The 19,532-nt window shown below is 38.3% G+C and overlaps 1 protein-coding gene across 1 annotated transcript; it reads left to right on the forward strand.

The window, feature by feature from the left end:
• The first annotated feature begins 324 nt into the window (after positions 1-324).
• On the forward strand, positions 325-18,469 carry DECR1 (2,4-dienoyl-CoA reductase 1). The gene is made up of 10 exons (XM_070748025.1): positions 325-447; positions 6,515-6,714; positions 7,759-7,816; positions 7,964-8,050; positions 13,261-13,408; positions 15,404-15,503; positions 15,695-15,767; positions 16,802-16,948; positions 17,291-17,353; positions 18,324-18,469. The coding sequence occupies exons 1-10, from the start codon at positions 373-375 to the stop codon at positions 18,381-18,383; spliced, it is 1,011 nt and encodes a 336-aa protein (XP_070604126.1). The 5' UTR covers positions 325-372; the 3' UTR covers positions 18,384-18,469.
• The last annotated feature ends 1,063 nt before the right edge of the window (positions 18,470-19,532 follow it).

Genomic DNA, 19,532 nt, shown 5'->3' on the forward strand with positions numbered 1-19,532 from the left:
GGCGGGGACTTTTGCTCACCGCGGCGATAAAGTTGCTCTAAAAGTTAAGCGAAATCCTATGGGGGCAGGGGTCTCCAATCTTGGACACTTGGAGATTTGTGGACTTCAACTCCCAGAGTTCCTCAGCCAGCTTTGCTCCCAGAGTTCCTTGGCTGTGGAACTCTGGGAGTTGAAGTCCACAAGTCTTAAAGTTGTCAAGGTTGGAGACCCCCTGGTTATATAGGAGCAAGTTTGCCTTTCGTGAAGGGCAGGGCCTGCTGTTCTCTGCAAAAGAGGGGTGGGAGGGGCTTCCTACCAAGCCCCGCCCCTCGGTCTCTTAGAAGGCGGAGAGAGGGAGGGGGGCGTTTCCGAAGCGCTGCTACAGAGGGAAAGATGGCGATGGGTGTGATCGCTCGGCGCGGCTCTCAGACTTTATTTGCTCCGCGGCTTTATTCGGCGGCTGTGCGGGTGAGAATCTCAAAACCACTTCTTCTCCTTCGGGCACCGTTTCAAGCTCTCTCTTCAGGGAGGCGGCGGTTTTACACAATTGCTGTTTGTAGCCATACCCCCATGAAACTTTTACCATTAAGTAGTAATAGTTAAACCCAAACGTTTAACTATTATTACTCACTTCTGGCTTTCAAAGAAGCGTTTAGTACCTAATTTCTATACATATATGTATACATATATGTTCTGTCTAGAACAATGGGTCACAATCTGAGGTTAGTTGGGGGAAAGATTAGAAGTAACGTGAGAAAATACTATTTTACTGAAAGAGTAGTAGATGCTTGGAACAAACTTCCAGCAGACGTGGTTGGTAAATCCACAGTAACTGAATTTAAACATGCCTGGGATAAACATATATCCATCCTAAGATAAAATACAGGAAATAGTATAAGGGCCGACTAGATGGACCATGAAGTCTTTTTCTGCTGTCAATCTTCTATGTTTCTATGTCTGTGTGTATGCAACTTGTATATATTTATTTATTTATTTATTTATTTGATTTTTATGCCGCCCTTCTCCTTAGACTCAGGGCGGCTTACAACATGTTAGCAATAGCACTTTTTTTAAACTTCTATACATACTCTATACCTATAATACTATATGTATTATATGTATATAATAGTCCTTATTTTGAGCAAGTTCTTAAAAGAACTGTTGTCTAATTGCTACCTCTATTTTTTGACTACATAGGGAATTCTATATCCATTTGGGTCATTGTGTGTATAGACTTTTAGCTTTAGTTGAAATACAGAAAGTTGCCCAAGATTTTACCATTGTTGGAGGTAATCTATACTCCATACCCCATCTTTATATTATATGGTCCATATATACCCCATTATAATATCTATCCCATTGCAGTTCTATGACTCCATATTATAATTATTTTATTATGGCTTTACCTTAATTTAGTATATTACATCCTATGTTGTGTATGTGTGCGTGTTACATGTATGAAGTATAGATAGGAATCCTGCCTCATGTTGTTGGGAAGGGAAGATCTGGCTGACTTTCCTAGTTTTAGGCAAAACTTTTCATTTTGCCTAAAAATACTGTGGTTGAGTTGTGTACAGAATTATGTCTGAATGAGGTATTGAATCATTCTTGTATGAGGCCAACACCTAAGCTTCTTAAAACCAAATTTTAGTAAATATTTTTCTAATTATTTCTTACTAGTACACATAGAACAAATTCTTAGCACTTCTGTGGATTATTGAAAAGTTTGAGCACTAATTCAAAAATATTTGCTGCTGTTGCTCAAGCTAGTTCCTGCTGGAATTCCTCTCATTTCTATCACAGATAAAACTTTTGTAACTTTTACCAGTTTTTAAACTGTTAAGCTGATGTCCTTGAGAGCACACCTGGAGAACAAAGTGCTCTAGTTATCTCCTTAGTAGCCTAGAATCTTGTTTTTCCCAATTGACTCCACAGGTGTGGGGGGGGGTTTCTTTGTTTGCAACTTTATGACCTGTTTTGTCATTCTACTATTCATACTTATGTTGCACTTAAGTTGTACAATAAATAAATAAATACAGATATGGTACTACTATTAAATGCCTTTTGATTACAGGAGTTCTAATAAATAGCAAACATTATTAATCACTTAATAGAAAAAGGGGAAAAATATTCTCTAGAGATGTTTTAATGTGAACTTTGTCCTAAATGCAGCTCAAATGATGAGTAATGCTATTTCCCAACCAAAAGGAGCAGCTTGTTAATAACTTGAAGCTCCTATGTATGGTGTAATTATTTAATATGTGGATGATTTGCATAATTTTTAGATGGAGCATAATTTATTTGTAAGGATGTTCTAATTCACCCACCATAATCCTCTCTTAACATCAATGATATTTTAACCTACCACTCCTTTTTTTTCAATTTAATGATTTTAGGAAGAGCAGCATTTGTGCTAACTCATACTATGTTCATAACTTCAAATTGAAGTTTGTGTAAACTATCCAATTTCTTGTACATATAATACCTATAGCAGCCTTATTTTTAATACTAAGAATTTTTGATTTTTCCCCCTTATTTTCTTCCAAATTAACACTTAAGCAGAATAGAACAGACTTTGCTGCAATGCTTATTCTTTTATCGCCAAATATAAAATATAAAGGAAAGGAAAGGAAAAAAGAAACAAACTAGCACCCTTTACTAACAAGAAAAAGAAAAAACCTGTGTGCCAAAAAAAAATATAGCCCAAATATAAAATATATCTACATTAAACATAAAAAATCTACCCCAGCTGAATCTTGAAAAATGCATTAAAAAATTTAATATATTGTCCTCCTCTTATACAATGGTATAAAAAAAGTTATACACTTTTTCATTTTATTTAACAAAAATACTGTATTACATAAACAAATATGCCTGATATGAAAATCTATTTGAAAATTGATCCAACATCAATAGTCAATAGGTTACTCCAAAGTTAAAACTAATCTTCAAATCCCTCTGTTAACCATCTGTCATTGTATTTAACCTGTAGAAAATCCACAAACAGCTTCCAGTCTCTTGTAAATTTGTCTAATCTGTTGTCTCTACTCAGAACAGTTAATTTTGCCATCTCTGCTAATTCAGTCAATCCCACTCTTTGACAGTCAGTATCCCCCTGAAAAGAATAACATTCCAAACTATTTTTCAATTGGTTTATTCATAATATCTAGAAGAAAAGATTCAGGTTTCATTATTGTTTATATTCTAAATATTTTTTCTGAATTATCAATACTATGGTTATTTAGTATGATTTAGCATACTTCCAAGACCACCACATATAGGGTAATAGAATGTATCTGGATTTTGGTTGCATTTCCAAAACTTGTAAAACTCTATATGTTTGAGCCTAGTCTACTTGGGCTAAAATACCAATGGTACATCATCTTAAAAACATTTTCTTTGAACTGTAATCCAAAGTAAATTTTAAACCATTCATATATTTTCCCATCAGTCTAATGTTATATTGTAGCCAAAGTTTTTCACCTATCTACAGATCTAGATGTGTCATTTGAATTAGAATTTGTGTTAATGAGAGTTAGCCCCAAATACTTTACTTGTTTTATAAATTTAATCCAATTTTAAATTCAATTTCCTCTGTCCTTCACATTCATATATTTAGACAATATTGTCATCTTTAATTTATTTATTTTTAAACCTGCCATTTCTCCAAATATTTTAATCTTCCTCATAAAATATTCAATGTGCTCTAACAAGTCTTATAAAATCAAAATGTATCAGCAAAAGTCATCAGCAAAAGCACAAAGTTTATAATTATGTGCTTTACTTTGTAATCCTTTTACTCTTGTCATCTTATCTAATGGCCCTATTTAGCAGTACCAGTAGCAGGATAAATAATAAGGGGGATAAATGACACCCTTGTTTTGTTCTTTCCGGATTTCACATGGTTTTGTCAAATTCCATTCATCATAATCATGCTTATTGGAGTTTATAAATGGACTTCAAGCCCTATAAAAAGCCCAATCCAAAATGCATCTTTTTGACTACTTTAAACTTTATGTTCCAATTCAAATTATCAAAAGCTTTTTCTTCATCTAATAAGATTAGATTAGAAGATTAAAACAGGGAGCCTATTAGTCACTATGATGCTGTAAATGTTCAGTTAAAGGAAGATTACTCTCACATTGTCTTTTAATTAACTTCTGGATAACTACAGTTGTCTTTAAGATCTTCAATCTTAAAAAAGCATTGAAGTCTTTCACTAAAATGGATGTAAACATTTTATAGTCATAATTAAGAAGAGGAATTAGTCTCTACTTTTTCACAGAATCCATCCTTCTGGTATCAAAGAAGTGTAGGCATTTTTCCATGAACGAGACATAGAATTTCCTCGTAGAATAGAGTTCATTAAATCCTTCATTGAAAGAAGTAATTTGTCTTGTAAAGTTTTATAGAATCCACTTGATAAACCATCCAATATCAGAGCTTTACTCAAGTTAGATCTGTTAATTGCATCTGTTAATTTAGAGGTGGTTATTGAACTATTCAAAATTTGCTTGCTATTTTCCAATAGTTTAGGAAGATTTTGAGTCAAAATGTAATAATGCTTCATATTTCTTGCATAATTTCATCTTTTTTGTTTCATGTTTCTTAAATAATTAGTATAATAGTTTTGAAAGAGAATGAATATTTTTGTTATCAATGCAGATTTTATTTCCTTCCTGAAGCTTAATTATCTTATTTTCTGTATGGTTTCTTAATTTATGCATCAGCCAACTCTGGTTTATTTGGGGGGGAAAGTGTTGTTTTTGTATATTTCAATATATGAAGCTGTCAACAAATAATTTTTTGTTGCAAGTTTTAATTGGCTAAGAATGTTAAGATTGTCTGGTGATTTTTGAAGCTTTCTTTTCAGTTTAATTTCACTTCTTGAATTTTTACATCCATTTTCTTCTTAATGTTGTATAAAATATTCTCGTATCTTGGGTTTAAAATCATCCCAAACTGTTGTCAAATTAGTTTCCTTGCCCAGATCATTTTTTAAAAAGAAAATATAATCTTTATTGAAGATAAATAGGGGAGGAGATACATAAAGCAAAAGGACTATGCAAATATTGGTACAAATGTATATGAGTTTTGAGTGTACAGTTATAAGTTAAAATACACACATATATACTGTATATATAAAGAGCTTTGACATCACGAAGACGTCCTTCCTGGAGTCCACTTTTCTGCCGGCCAGGAAGGACATCTTCGTGACGTCAAAGCTCCGCCCATGGAATTCCCTATTGGGATTCCCCACCTCCGTTTGAGCCTCCCGACCGGCCCGACAGCTCCGTGGCTCTTTTGCAAAGCTGACAGCCGGGCGGCGGGGCTTCTCAGCATCCTCCTGAACCCAAACGCCGAACCCGAAGTTTTGCCGAACTTCCGGGTTCAGCGTTCGGGAGAACGCCGAGAAGCCCCCTGGCTGTTTCAAAAGGTGACATCCGGGCGGCGGGGCTTCTCGGCGGCCCCCCAAATGCCGAACCTGGAAGTTCGGCAAAAGTTCGGGTTTGGCGTTCGGGTTCGGAAGGACGCCGAGAACCCCCCCGGCTGTTTCAAAAGACAACAGCCAGTCAGTGGCGCCCAGCGGAGCACCATTTTTGCGGGTTTTTCTTTTCTTGCACGCATTAATTGACTTTACATTGTTTCCTATGGGAAACATTGTTTCGTCTTATGAACCTTTCACCTTTACGAACCTCCTACGGTAATTAAGTTCGCAAGATGAGGTATTACTGTATATATTATATTTGTACTGTTTATAAATTAATAAATTTTGTAAGATTACATGTATCCACTCATTTTCTTCCAGTCCATGTAGAAAGGTAAAGTTGTTTTTCTTTGTATTATGTTAGTTTGTGTTATGTAGTTGTTAGTTTTTGATTATATCACCTGTCCCAGGTTTTGTAGAATTCCGTTTCACCTTTATCCTGTAGTTCCAATGACATCTTAGTCAATTATTCACATTCTAAAACTTTGTTGATGAGTTTTAGCATAGATGGGGTTGATTCCATTGTCCAGTTTTGAGCATATATGATTCTAGCCACTGTTAAGATATGTAAAATGATGTACCTGTTTTCTTTTCTGGTCTTTTGTGATTATAAGATTTTAAATGGAATGTTAATGAGACAAATTTCCCACAAAAAAGAAAAAAGCTATTTTACTATCTGAAAACATTAAATCAAGACATGATATGTTTGCAAGAAGCTCATATTCAGGGGACTGATGAAAAATACCTAAAATAACAAAACTTTAGATTTGTAATATATCTCTGTGAATTGTAAAAAGAAAATCAATAGGATAGTTTTGTATATAAACCTCCAATTACTACTGGTTCCACGTTTATAAAGTAGATATGTAATTGTGCAAATTGAACTACAAGGAATAAAATCAGGCGGGGGTTCCACTTACCAGCAGCTATCGGTATGTTCTCTGTGCTCATTGGTGCAGTTTTTATTGACAGTAGCAGTTGCCTTGGTGCAATGTCTACAGTTGAAAAATACTTCTAGGTTAAAATGGTCCTCATTTTTTTTTCCAGCATTTCACCCATGGAACAAACATACTATATCAAACGAAGAGTAGTCAAGGCGCCTTCTTTTCACCGCTTCAGAAAGTGATGCTGCCACCAGATGCTTTTCGTGGGAAAGTGGCTTTTATCACAGGCGGTGGTACGGGAATTGGAAAAGGGATGACAAATGCGTTGTCTAATCTGGGAGCAGAATGTGTTATAGCAAGCCGGTAAAAACAAAACTTACTATATCTCCACATTCTTTTTCTTTCCCATTCATTCTAGTTGGACGATAAATTGTTCCTTGCTGGATAAACTCCTGTTTTGTTTTGTATTGTTTTGTTTAATGTTGTGTACTGGATGAGGCACAACAGTGATAGATTCTTACTACGAGGGCAGATAAATTCTTAAGAGCATGTTTGCCTCTTCATTATCTGGAGAATTCCATAAATTCTCAGAGAACCTAAGGCATACAAATCTAAAAGATAGATAGATAGATAGATAGATAGATAGATAGATAGATAGATAGATAGATAGATAGATAGATAGATAGATAGTCTCCCATAGACCTTAAGACTCTTAGTCCTTTTCGTGCATGAATCTGGTGTGAATTAGCACAGAGTAACCATTGTATAAGGCAGTGTTTCCCAACCTGGGCCACTTGAAGATATTTGGACTTCAACTCCCAGAATTCCCCAGCCAACAAATGCTGGCTGGGGAATTCTGGGAGTTGAAGTCCAGATATCTTCAAGTGACCAAGGTTGGGAAACAGTGGTATAAGGAACAATATGAAGAATCTGTAACTGCATTTTCTACACTATATACCCTATAACACACTGTATGGCGTCATATGGGACATCCAGCCAATAAACTCTCAGCTCCATGCAGTCACTCCAACTCTATCCTAAATTAAGGGATTAAAGCAGTAATTCTCAACCTGGGGGTTAAGATCTCTTTGGGGGTCAAACGGCTGTTTTGCAGGGGTGGCCTAAGACCATGGGAAAAGACAAATTTTCCATGGTCGTAGGAACTAAAGCTTCTTTTACAATCTGACCAATCAGACTTTTACAGGGGGAGTGTCCCTCTGACCTTCCTGCCAATCATCTTAAAGCTCTCTTGGGAGAATTGGCGCTTATGGTTGGGCATCACCACAACATGAGGACTCTATTAAGGGGTCATGGCATTAGAAAGGTTGAGAACCACTGGATTATAGGGTCATAAATATGGAATGTTTATTATCTTAACAATAATAATTCACATTTATAACTTTGTAGGAAACTTGATATATTGAATGAAACAGCAGAAGAAATATCTTCTAAAACTGGAAATAAGGTATTTAAAATTGCTATTAATATGTGTGCACCACATCGGAATCTAGTATGCAAAGCTGTATTTTAAAATTCTTTAAACATTTTTTTTTTTGCTGCTGGTGGTTAGGAAATTATTTTCCTATATTACTTTATTTTACTTTATTACCAGATTCATACAATTCAGTGTGATGTGAAAGATCCAGAGTCTGTTACCAATGCAGTCAGTAGGCTAATTGAAGTGGCGGGACACCCTGATGTAAGTAGCCGAAAAGTTTAATTTATTATTTCTGGAAAAAATAGTGTATAGAAACATAGAAGATTGACGGCAGAAAAAGACCTCATGGTCCATATACCCTTATACTATTTCCTGTATTTTATCTTAGGGTGGATATATGTTTATCCCAGGCATGTTTAAATTCAGTTACTGTGGATTTACCAACTATGTCTACGGGAAGTTTGTTCCAAGCATCTACTACTCTGAGTAAAATAATATTTTCTCACGTTACTTCTAATCTTCCCCCAACTAACCTCAGATTGTGCCCCCTTGTTCTTATGTTCACTTTCCTATTAAAAACACTTCTCTTCTGAACCTTATTTAACCCTTTAACATATTTAAATGTTTCGATCATGTCCCCCCTTTCCCTTCTGTCCTCCTGACTATACAGATTGAGTTCATTCAGTGTTCCCTGATAAGTTTTATGCTTAAGACCTTCCACCATTTTTGTAGCCAGTCTTTGGATCCGTTCAATTTTGTCAATATCTTTTTGTAGGTGAGGTCTCCAGAACTGAACACAGTATTGCAAATGTGGTCGCACCAGCGCTCTATACAGCGGGATCACAATCTCCCTCTTCCTGCTTGTTATACCTCTAGCTATGCTGTAACAAAAAAGAATGTCATATAAGTAAAATAATCAAGCAAAAGGCAATACATATTGCCTTTTATTGTAATTTCAATAATATTAACTACCATATAGAGTATGTATATACTAATCAATAATTGATAATACCCATAAAGCCCCATCCTATGAAACAGACCATAATATAACATAAGGTCAGCAAATCAGAATCTCATGAAAAATAATTTATCAGAAAACTAGTCAAGAAGATTAAGAGATTTGCTCCTTCTCTCTTGATTAAAAGCATCTTCGATAGAAATTTTGATTTGTACTATGAGCATATCTTCTAATGCAGTGTTTTTCAACCGGTGTGCCGCGGCACACTAGTGTGCCGTGAGACATGGTCAGGTGTGCCGCGAGGGGGCTCCTGCAAGTGGGAGCTCCAGGGCTGAGGCTTCCACTTGTGGCTGTCCCCGCCCGCCCGATCTGTCCTTCTCTTCAGCTTTCTTGGGGCGTGGCTACTCCCACAGCGGTGGCTGCAGCGGCGCTGGCGATCCGGCCGCTAGCTGCTCCGAGCGCTGTGGGAACGCCCACCCCTCTCACAGTCCGGTCCCGGGCTGACAGTAAAGGGGCTGCTTCCCATCCTCCTTCTCAGAAGGTTTCCTTCTGAGCAAGCTGGCAGGAGAATGGGAAGCAGCCCCTTTACATTAGCGGTGGCTGCAGCGGCGCTGGCGATCCAGCCGCTAGCCGCTCCGAGCGCTGTGGGAACACCCACCCCTCTCACAGTCCGGTCCCAGGCTGACAATAAAGGGGCTGTTTCCCATCCTCCTTCTCAGAAGGTTTCCTTCTGAGCAAACTGGCAGGAGGATGGGAAGCAGCCCCTTTACTGTCAGCCCGGGACCGGACTGTGAGAGGGGTGGGCGTTCCCACAGTGCTGGGAGCGGCTAGTGGCTGGATCGCCAGCGCCGCTGCAGCCACCGCTGTGGGAGGAGCCTCAGAAAGAAAATAAGAGAGAACAAGAGAGAGAGAGAGAGAACAATAGAGAGGGAGAGAAAGAAAATAAGAGAACGAGAGAGCAACAGAGAGAGAGAGAGAAAGAACAAGAGAGAGAAAGCATGAGAGAGAGAGAAAATAAGAGAGAGAATGAGAAAGAGAAAGAACAAGAGAGAGAAAGCATGAGAGAGAGAAAGAACAAGAGAGAGAGCGAAAGAAAATAAGAGAGAGAACGAGAGAGAGAGAGAAGGAAAGCAAGAGAAAAAAAGAGATAGCAAGAGAGACAGGAGAGAGAGAGAAATGAGAACAAAAAGGGGAGAAAAAAGGAGAAATGAGAAAATGATTGAGGCAGAGAATGAGAGGAGAAACAAAAGAGTGAGAGAGAGGTGATTCTTGAAGCATATGGTAAAAAGCACCCAAATAATAACACCCCCCCAGCCCACACCTGTTTTTGAAAAGAATAAAAGAGAAAAAAAACCCAGCCCTCAACTGGTTTTGGAAATGGTTCCAGTGTGTATATACACACACACACACACACACACACACACACTTAAGGGGGTGAGAGAGACAGGGATGGAAAAAGAGGAGAAGTGAGAGGGAGAAGGAATGAGGGAAAAAGGGAGGAAGAGAGAGAAATGAGAAACATGACAGAGAAAAGGGGGAAAGACAGGAGAAGTACCCAGAAATGAGACAGTGGTATAAATTTGAGGAGGGATGATTGATGATTGACTGTATTTATAAGGGGGTGTTACATGGGATTGTATATATGAGGGGGTTATTTATGTATGTATGTATGTGTGTGTGTGTGTGTGTGTGTGTTTGTTTGTTTGTTTGTTTGTTTGTTTGTTTGTTTGTTTATTAGATTTGTGTCATTTTGGTTGGTGGTGTGCCCCAGGATTTTGTAAATGTAAAAAATGTGCCGCGGTTCAAAAAAGGTTCAAAATCACTGTTCTAATGTACAGCATTTCCCATATTTCCCAGAATTGTCTGCCAATTGTTTTGGGCAAAGCCCTAGTGTGGTTTGTTTATATTTAATTTCTGGAATGAAAGTCATGATCTTGGAGTGACATGTCAGGATATGTAGTTGAAAACCATGGTCTAATGACAGAAACTAATTTTGATTTATTTCATTTCTAATTAAAATTTGTAATATTTCTTGATTTCATTTTGACATCTTAAGGTTTACATTTTAGTAAGAATTTTGGGCATCTTTGCGATCCAGCTTTTTTAAATATAAAATGTCACTCATGGAAGCATACATAAACAAACTGGGAAGCTATGGTACTATTGTCACCATTCCCTTTCACGCCTTTTCCAGCTGTATTTCCCATCATATAAAGATTGAGAAACTCTGGAATCATTCATTCATTCATTCATTCATTCATTCATTCATTCATTCATTCATTCATTCATTCGACTTCTATGCCGCCCAAGCCCAATGGGACTCAGGGCAGCTTACAGCAATATAAAAAATAAAATACAATAAAAAGAAGTCACATGTTGTTATTATTATTATTATTATTATTTATTAGATTTGTATGCCGCCCCTCTCCAAAGACTCATTAATTACTAAACCAATAAAAACACCCAACACAATAAACCAAACAAATATACACATACATACCATTTAACAGAGTTTGGTTGTGACAAATGGTAGTAATCATGCCCCCCAGGCCTGCCAGCAAAGCCAGATCTTCATAGCCTTTCGGAAGGCCAGTAGGGTGAGAGCAGTATGGACATTGGAGGGAGAGTTGATTCCATAGAACTGCGGCAGCCACAGATATGGCCCTCCCTCGAGGTCCTGCCAACCTGCATTGCTTAATCGATAGGACCTGGAGAAGGCTAACCCTGTGTGATCTTATTGGTTTCTGGGAAGGAGGTGGTCCTGTAAATAGTCTGGTCCTAAGCTATGTAGGGCTATAAGCAATAGTGGTTGACTTGCATGGATTATGTTATTATTAGCATAGTTTTACTTGCCAATTAGCAAATAAAGACAAAGCCATGAGAAAAGTACACACCATTGAAGGTTTTTTTAATTAACCTATTTCAACATACAATAATACTGATAAATATAACAAATACCCTGCACATTTGCATTTTATAGTCCATTGTGTAATTTTAAGTAAACCTCAATGCAGACCTTTGATGTGGAAAACATAAGTATCTTCCTATATTCATCACTAGCTCAAAATCTTAAAATTAGACTCAGGTACATCAGGTCAGGTCCACAGGGTTAGAACATCATTAGAGAGGATCTGGAAGGACACTATTATTTAAACTTTAGACATTCAGTTTGATTTATTCTTCATTGAGATGAGAATGATATTGAAAGAGGATTGAAAGAGGAAATGATTTAAAAAGATGTCAAATAATTGCAAAAGAACCATTCGTATTTATCACGGTTGAAAAATAAATCTCCACTGAGAAGTGGGGAAAAATTCCTGCAGATGTCAGAGTCTGATAGACGGTTATAAGAAATAACCAGTGACGGGCTGCTGCCATTTTGAGCAAAGTACTAATTCCGACCACCACCTGGGCCTGCCCTCCAGCCCTGATTTTATTTATTTATTTATTAGATTTGTATGCTGCCCCTCTCCGTAGACTCGGGGCGGCTCACAACACAATAAAACAGTTCATAACAAATCTAATAATTTACAATTTAAAATATTTAAAAAAACCCATTATTAAGCAGACATACGTACAAACATACCATACATAAATTGTATAGGCCCAGGGGAGATATCTCAGTGCCCCCATGCCTGACGACAAAGGTGGGTTTTGAGGAGTTTACGAAAGGCAAGGAGGGTGGGGGCAGTTCTAATCTCTGGGGGGAGCTGGTTCCAGAGAGTCGGGGCCGCCACAGAGAAGGCTCTTCCCCTGGGGCCCGCCAAACGACATTGTTTAGTTGACGGGACCTGGAGAAGGCCCACTCTGTGGGGCCTAATCGGTCGCTGGGACTCGTGATGCTATCCCGTTCTATATATTTCACACTGGCTCGCTCACCCTACCCTCACAGCCCAGCTGGTTTCCCGCTCTACTCACTGCTGCTGCCGGAGAAGCATTAAATATCCGTGTGAGTGACATCATGCGTAAGCATTCTCACATTTTCAGTTCACTAGGCGAACTGGTTGTTAAATCACCTGAAGGCCACTTCTGGAAACAACTACTTGAAGTTATTTCTGTCAGAGGGATAGTGCCATGTATACCCCTCAGATATTTTTTCACATGACTGTATTGAATAATACTCACATAGTCGACTGAACAATGTCATCTGGTGGGACCCAGGGGAAGAGCCTTCTCTGTGGTGGCCCCGACCCTCTAGAATCAGCTCCCTCCAGAGATTAGAACTGCCCCTACCCTCCTTGCCTTTCGTAAACTCCTTAAAACCCACCTCTGTCGTCAAGCGTGGGGGAACTGAAACATCTCCCCCTGCCTATGTAGTTTTAGTGCATGATATGACTGTATGTATGTTTTTTATATTGGGGTTCCTTGCTTTTAGATTTTTAAATGTACAAGTGTACATTTAAAGCTTTTAAAAGCCAAAAGTACATAATAAGTTTTGTCTGCCAGTCTTCTGTTTATGAAGAAATTGGTAGATGCTTATTTGTTATCTCTAAGGTATTTTTCTTTGTTTCAGGTAATAATAAATAATGCTGCTGGAAATTTTATTTCTCCTTCTGAACGTCTTTCTCCAAATGCATGGAAGGCTATCACTGACATTGTTTTGAATGGTACTGCATTTGTAACTTTGCAGATTGGAAAAGAATTGATTAAAGCCCAGAAAGGTAAACTCAGATTTATAAACATTACTTTTTCCCCCTCACTGAATGCAAGTGAAACCTATGTTTATTTCCTTGCAGATGTCCGGAAATTTCAGTTTTTAGTAAAGTTCATTATTGTGAAAATAGGCCTCATGCTTTGTTAGTTAATAGCAAACCCTTTTGAGAAGATAAGGTAACTTTTTCTACCTGTCCACCTCCTGGAGGAAAAGAAAACAGCTACTTTACAGTCATCAGGTACCAAAAGAAGAGTTTCTTTAGGCTGTCTAACGGTTCCACTCTTGCCATTGCTATACATTATACACACAGTGTATTTTGTTGTAGATATAAATTATGCAAACTATGGAGGCATGTTATGGAATGTTAGCCACTTTTCACATAACCTTTGCAACATGATTATTGAAAATGACTTTTATCGTTATCTGACTCCTCCAAAACATCTTGGCTTTATCTCACTTGACACTACTTATGCCAAGCATAATATGGCTGCTTAAAGATTATACTGCTACCATTTTTAAAGCACTTTTTAAAATAAAAAAAATAAGATTATTATTGTGTTAATTATTATTTGCAATTTAATTATTTGTCATATATTTAAATACATAAATACTGAGCCACAGTGGCTCAGTGATTAGAGTGTAGTGCTGCAGGCTACTTCTGCTGACTACCAGCTGCCTGCAATTTGGCAGTTCGAATCTCACCAGACTCAGCCCTCCATCTTTCCGAGATTGGTAAAACGAAGACCCAGATTGGTGGGGACAATATGCTGACTCTGTAAACTGCTTGGAGAGAACTGTAAAGCACTGTGAAGCAATATATTGTCTTAAGTGCTATTGCTAGTAATATTTTCTCTTTAACTTTATATTGCCAGTAATATGTTTAACATGAAATGTACATATTTATTGTTTAAGTACACGTGGTCAAATATATGCTCTGTTTCTGCTTTACTAACAGTTAGTCAACAAAACTACAGCCTTTGGAACTGAGCTGCAAAGTAAAGAAATAAAATATAATAATCCATTTAATTGTCTAATGAATGATGACTTAGTTGCAAATCACAAGTAGTACAAATAATATTTTTTATAATTATTAAACATTTATCATCCCTCTCTGTTGCCAAAGTTGTGCAGTAAATATGGGTATGAATTTCTTGTTTAAAATTGTATTCTTTCTTATTCTTTTTGAAATGGATTTTTTTAAAGTCTACAAACAGAAAACTGAAATTACTGCATTGTATGCATCCACTGTATTTTTCGGAGTACTATAAGACTCACCTTAGTTTTTGGGGAGAAAAATAGGGAAAAGTATCTGCTTAGCAGGTATTCATCTGGCTAGCGTCCTTAGTCTGGTCAGCTTCAGCACATCATTTTATCCCCTGGTTAAGGGCTTTTTTTAAAAAAAACTTTATTCTGAGAGAGTAACAATGAAAGAGCTTGCAAGCCAGTAAGAGCTGGGAACATCATTAGCACATGGAAAGAAACGCCTACAAACACAGGGTTTGAAGAACATTCTTGGCAGAAAGTAACAGTGAAAGAGCTTGCAAGCTGGTAAGAGCTGGGAACATTGTTAGCACCACATTAGGGCTGGAAAGAAACTTACTCGGAGCAAGTTAGAGCAATGAAAAAAAACCCTGCAAAGACTTAGGGCTTGGAAAACATTCTTCGCAGAGAGAAACATTGAAAGAGCCTGCAAGGTAGGAGCAGGGAAGATCGTCAGCTAGTTAGGGCTGGGGAGAAAAGCTACTTTCAGAGTATAAGACGCACCCTAGTTATCAGCCTCTTTTAGGGAGGAAAAAGGTGCGTCTTATACACCGAAAAATACAGTATATGAATAGAAACAGATACACAGATAAGTACATGTTCATAAAAGTTTAGATGGTAAATGCTAGTGTTTCAGTCTTGACTACATACATCCTGATTTCTACAAGAAATATAAGAATAGCTCAGTCAACTGTCAGGTCAAAGTTATAATGGCTCACATTTGTTTTCCTGAATTTTTCAGGGGCAGCATTTCTGGCTATTACAACAGTCTATGCAGAAAGTGGGTCTGGGTTCGTAGTACCAAGTGCTGCTGCCAAAGCAGGTGTAGATGCCCTATGCAAGTGAGTACTATTTAAAAATACATTACTTTCTCTTGAATATCCTTCATTGTCTCATTGAGAGGTAAATTTAGCTGTTTTCCTGCTTCTCTTGTAAACCTTTGTTTTAGATCTGTCTATACTTTTACATTTAGCAGCTCTATATTCTGCATCCCTCGATGCAGAATATTTAATTAATCTCTGCTGATTTCTAGGTCTCTTGCAGCTGAGTGGGGTAGATATGGCATGAGATTCAATGTGATTCAACCAGGCCCAATAAGGACAAAGGTACATTATTACCTATTAAGCAATTAAGTGAGTTCTGTTAAGGTTGGGTATGGATTTAACTTCAATTTTTGACAACACGGTTCCTTCAGCAAGCCAAGGGTTGCTTAACCATTGTGGATTTGCTTAACTACAAAAAAAGGCCACCAAAAAAGTCATCAAATCGGGTCAGTCAGACGAGCGACCTGATTTACAACTGCATTGGTACCTCTACTTACGAACTTAATTCGTTCCGTGATCGGGTTCTTTGTAAGAAGAAGCAATTTTTCCCATAGGAATCAATGTAAAAGTAAATAATGTATGCGATTAAGGAAACCACAGGTAGGGTGGAGGCCCTGTTTCTTCCCAGGAGATTCCTAGAGAGGCCCCACGGAGGCTTCTCCCCGCCTTTTCTGGCCCTGTTTCCTCCCAGGAGATTCCTAGAGAGGCCCCACAGAGGCTTCTCCCTACCCTTTTTGGCCCTGCTTCCTCCCAGGAAATTCCTAGAGAGGCCCCACGGAGGCTTCTCCCTACCTTTTCTGGCCCTGCTTACTCCCAGGTGATTCCTAGAGAGGCCCAATGGTGGCTTCTCCCCGCCTTTTCCGTCCCTGTTTCCTCCCAGGAGATTCCTAGAGAGGCCCCACAGAGGCTTCTCCCTACCCTTTCTGGCCCTGCTTCCTCCCAGGAGATTCCTAGAGAGGCCCCACGGAGGCTTTTCCGGTTAACAGTTTTGGGGGCTCGGGTTTGTAAGTGGAAAATGGTTCTCGAGAAGAGGCAAAAAAAATCTTGAACACCTGGTTCTTATCTAGAAAAGTTTGTAAATAGAGGCGTTCGTAGGTAGAGATACCACTGTATCTGGAGTTACATCTGTGTTGTAACTCAAGGAGTTCCAATAATTGTGAGTGACCTTTTAGCAATGGAAATGCTTTGGGAAGGGTGGAACGATGCTTCCTTGTGACCACAGTTTTTCTTTTCTTTTAGTGTTCTTTTTAAATTTTATTTATTGTCTTTTTTTGCAAGCCACAAATTCTTTTTCTACAACAATCGTTTTTTCCCAGGGAGCCTTCAGCCGCCTGGACCCCACAGGGATCTTTGAGAAAGAAATGATCCAGAGAATTCCTTGTGGTCGCCTGGGAACTGTGGAAGAGATCTCCAACCTTGCCACCTACCTCTGTAGTGATTATGCAAATTGGGTTAATGGAGCAGTAAGTTGATTCTGGGTGCACGAAGCTCATTGCTGGTGTTAGAAAAGTCTAATCACACCCATGTTCCACCTGGTTCCTTGAAGGTGTTTAATTCCAGCATTTTTACGGAGTTCTGTGGGCTTGATGGGAATGCTTTATGAATCACTCTTTAACTTTTTAGAAACTACCTACGGCTTAGTGGAAAGAATGCTTTATGGGGCAAATTTAGTACAGTACAGTAAGTCACAGAAGTTGAGTACTTTAAAGGCATTTCTTCTTGTACAAAAGTTCCACTGAAGTAAACTAATTCAGTCGAATAATTTCAGTTTCTTAATGGAACAACCTCTGCCATCAATCTTACAGGTCATTAGAATGGATGGTGGTGAATACGTGTCTATGGCTGGAGAATTCAATGAATTACGTAAGGTAATAATTTACAAGGAAAACTTTGTAACGAAAGGTTGCAAAATGGAAAAGCCGTTTCAGGTGTTGTAATCCTGCCTTCCGTCCTGCTATATTTCCCATCGTATTTTTCTTTTATCCCTTCCACCTCCAGGGCGGATTTGATTTAAACCAAGTGAATTTTAATCATGATTTAAATCAGTGATTTTCAACCTTTTTTGAGCCGCGGCACATTTTTTACATTTTACGAAACCCTGGGGCACATTGAGCGGAAGGGGGGGGGGGGGGGGCTAAAAAAAGTTTGGACAAAAAAATTCTCTCTCTCTCTCTCTCTTCATCCCTTTGGCTCTATTTCTCTCTCCCTCCCTCTTTCTCTCCCTTCTTTCGCTCTCCATGCCTCTTTCTTTCTCTTCCTTCCTCTCTTCCTTCCTCTCTTTCTCTCCCTCCCTGCCTCCCTCTATGTCTTTCTCTCTCTCTCCTTCCCTCCCTCTCTTTCTCTCTCTCTCTATTGCTTTCTTTCTCTCTCTTTCTCTCTCTTGCTTTCTTTCTCTTTCTCTCTTGCTTTCTTTCTCTCTTGCTTTCTTTCTCTCTTGCTTCCTTTCTCTCTCTGAGCTTCGCGGCACACCTGACCATGTCTCACGGCACACTAGTGTGCCGCGGCACACTGGTTGAAAAACACTGATTTAAATCACTAGCAAAAAGGTTTGATCTAACCAGCTTGATTATTTTTTAAATTATTTTAAGAGTTATTATTTTAAGAGTTATTTTACCTCTTAAAATTTTAATGTATTACCATATACTTTTGATTTGAATACTAAGCTATAAGTCCCATTGATTGAAAAACATTGGAAAACTTTGAGGATCTGTTCTGTTCTGGCGGCAATTTAAGAACATTATCACTGCCAGGGTCATGCCCATTATAGCGACACACTACATGATGATAAGTTTTTTAAAAATCAGCATCTCAACTAAAGTGTTTTCTTTTCTATGCTAGGTCACCAATGACCAGTGGAATATCATGGAACAAATGATACGAAAAACAAAAGGCTCATAATTAACATTTTCATGTGACTTTTTATATAGCTTCTTTCTAAATTTTTCTGTATTCTAGCAAATAAAATGCACCGCTGCTGATAATTATCTGTATGTCCACGTGTATCCATTTTACATTAACAGACTCCAATGTTGCATTCTTGATAGGCAATATTTTAACCGACATACACAACTTATTAAATTTTAATACATTCACAGTTTCTTTTTCTCTATGAGACTTTACCACAATTGGGTCCTGAATTTCTGTTATAAGTTGTTGAGGTTGAAAGTCAAGCTGGACTGGATTTTATGACACCTTTTAGACCAGCATTAAACTAATCACTGCAGTCATTAAATAAATTCTGCTGCTAAGCAAGCACAGCTTCCCCAAAGAATTGGGTGGGGTTTTTTTTCTTTTTTTGCCAGAAATCATTAAAAAAAGATTGCAAATCTTGATCACAAGACCACAGGATGCTGCAACCGATGATAAATATAAGCCAGTTGACAAGTGCCTATATTGAGGCCATGTGATTCCAGGAGTGGTGCAACAATTGTAAGTTTGAGTACAGGTCATTGTTCACTTCCAAAGCCATTGCAACTCTGCAACATTGTTAAATGGGAAGTTGTAAGTTGAAGACTGTGTTATTATTTGTGGTCAGTAGTCTATCTTGAGAAACAAGTGGATTTTTCACTTGTTTGAAATGCCTAGGACAGGGGTCCCCAAACTTGGCAACTTTTAAGACTTCTGGTCTAGAATCTTAAGAATGGGGGTTGCCTCTGTACAAATATGACCATTTAATATTAGGCTTGTGAGATAAGGAGACCACAGCTGTAATATAAGGATATCTGTACGAGGGATTTATAGACCTTGGGAATGGACATTAATAGCTGGGAAACCTTGACCGCTGATTGTTCAACTTGGATGCTAAAGATGCAGCATGGCCTTCTCCATTTCGAGGAGACACTTATTCGGTAGACTGAGACAGAGATGGATCTGCCCTCAGCGTGGAAGGGGTTGGCCTTTTTAGGCATACTAGATGCTTTTTTAGGAACTTTTACCAGATCACAATACCATAGTCTGTGGAGACTGAAGGTAGCCAATGCAATATGAGATGGGACACTATCTTTTCAGTCTACATTCATATTAAGTGAAAATCAGGCAGGTGTCCAT

The sequence above is a fragment of the Erythrolamprus reginae genome, chromosome 3 (genome assembly GCF_031021105.1).
Source record: "Erythrolamprus reginae isolate rEryReg1 chromosome 3, rEryReg1.hap1, whole genome shotgun sequence".
NCBI lineage: Eukaryota > Metazoa > Chordata > Lepidosauria > Squamata > Dipsadidae > Erythrolamprus > Erythrolamprus reginae.

Bases quoted from the DNA above. Each gene is read 5' to 3' on its own strand.
- DECR1 (XM_070748025.1), top strand. From the start codon at position 373: ATGGCGATGGGTGTGATCGCTCGGCGCGGCTCTCAGACTTTATTTGCT. The intron at 448-6,514 runs GTGAGAATCTCA...TTTTTTTTCCAG, and splicing joins TTTATTCGGCGGCTGTGCGG to CATTTCACCCATGGAACAAA. The intron at 6,715-7,758 runs GTAAAAACAAAA...ATAACTTTGTAG, and splicing joins GAATGTGTTATAGCAAGCCG to GAAACTTGATATATTGAATG.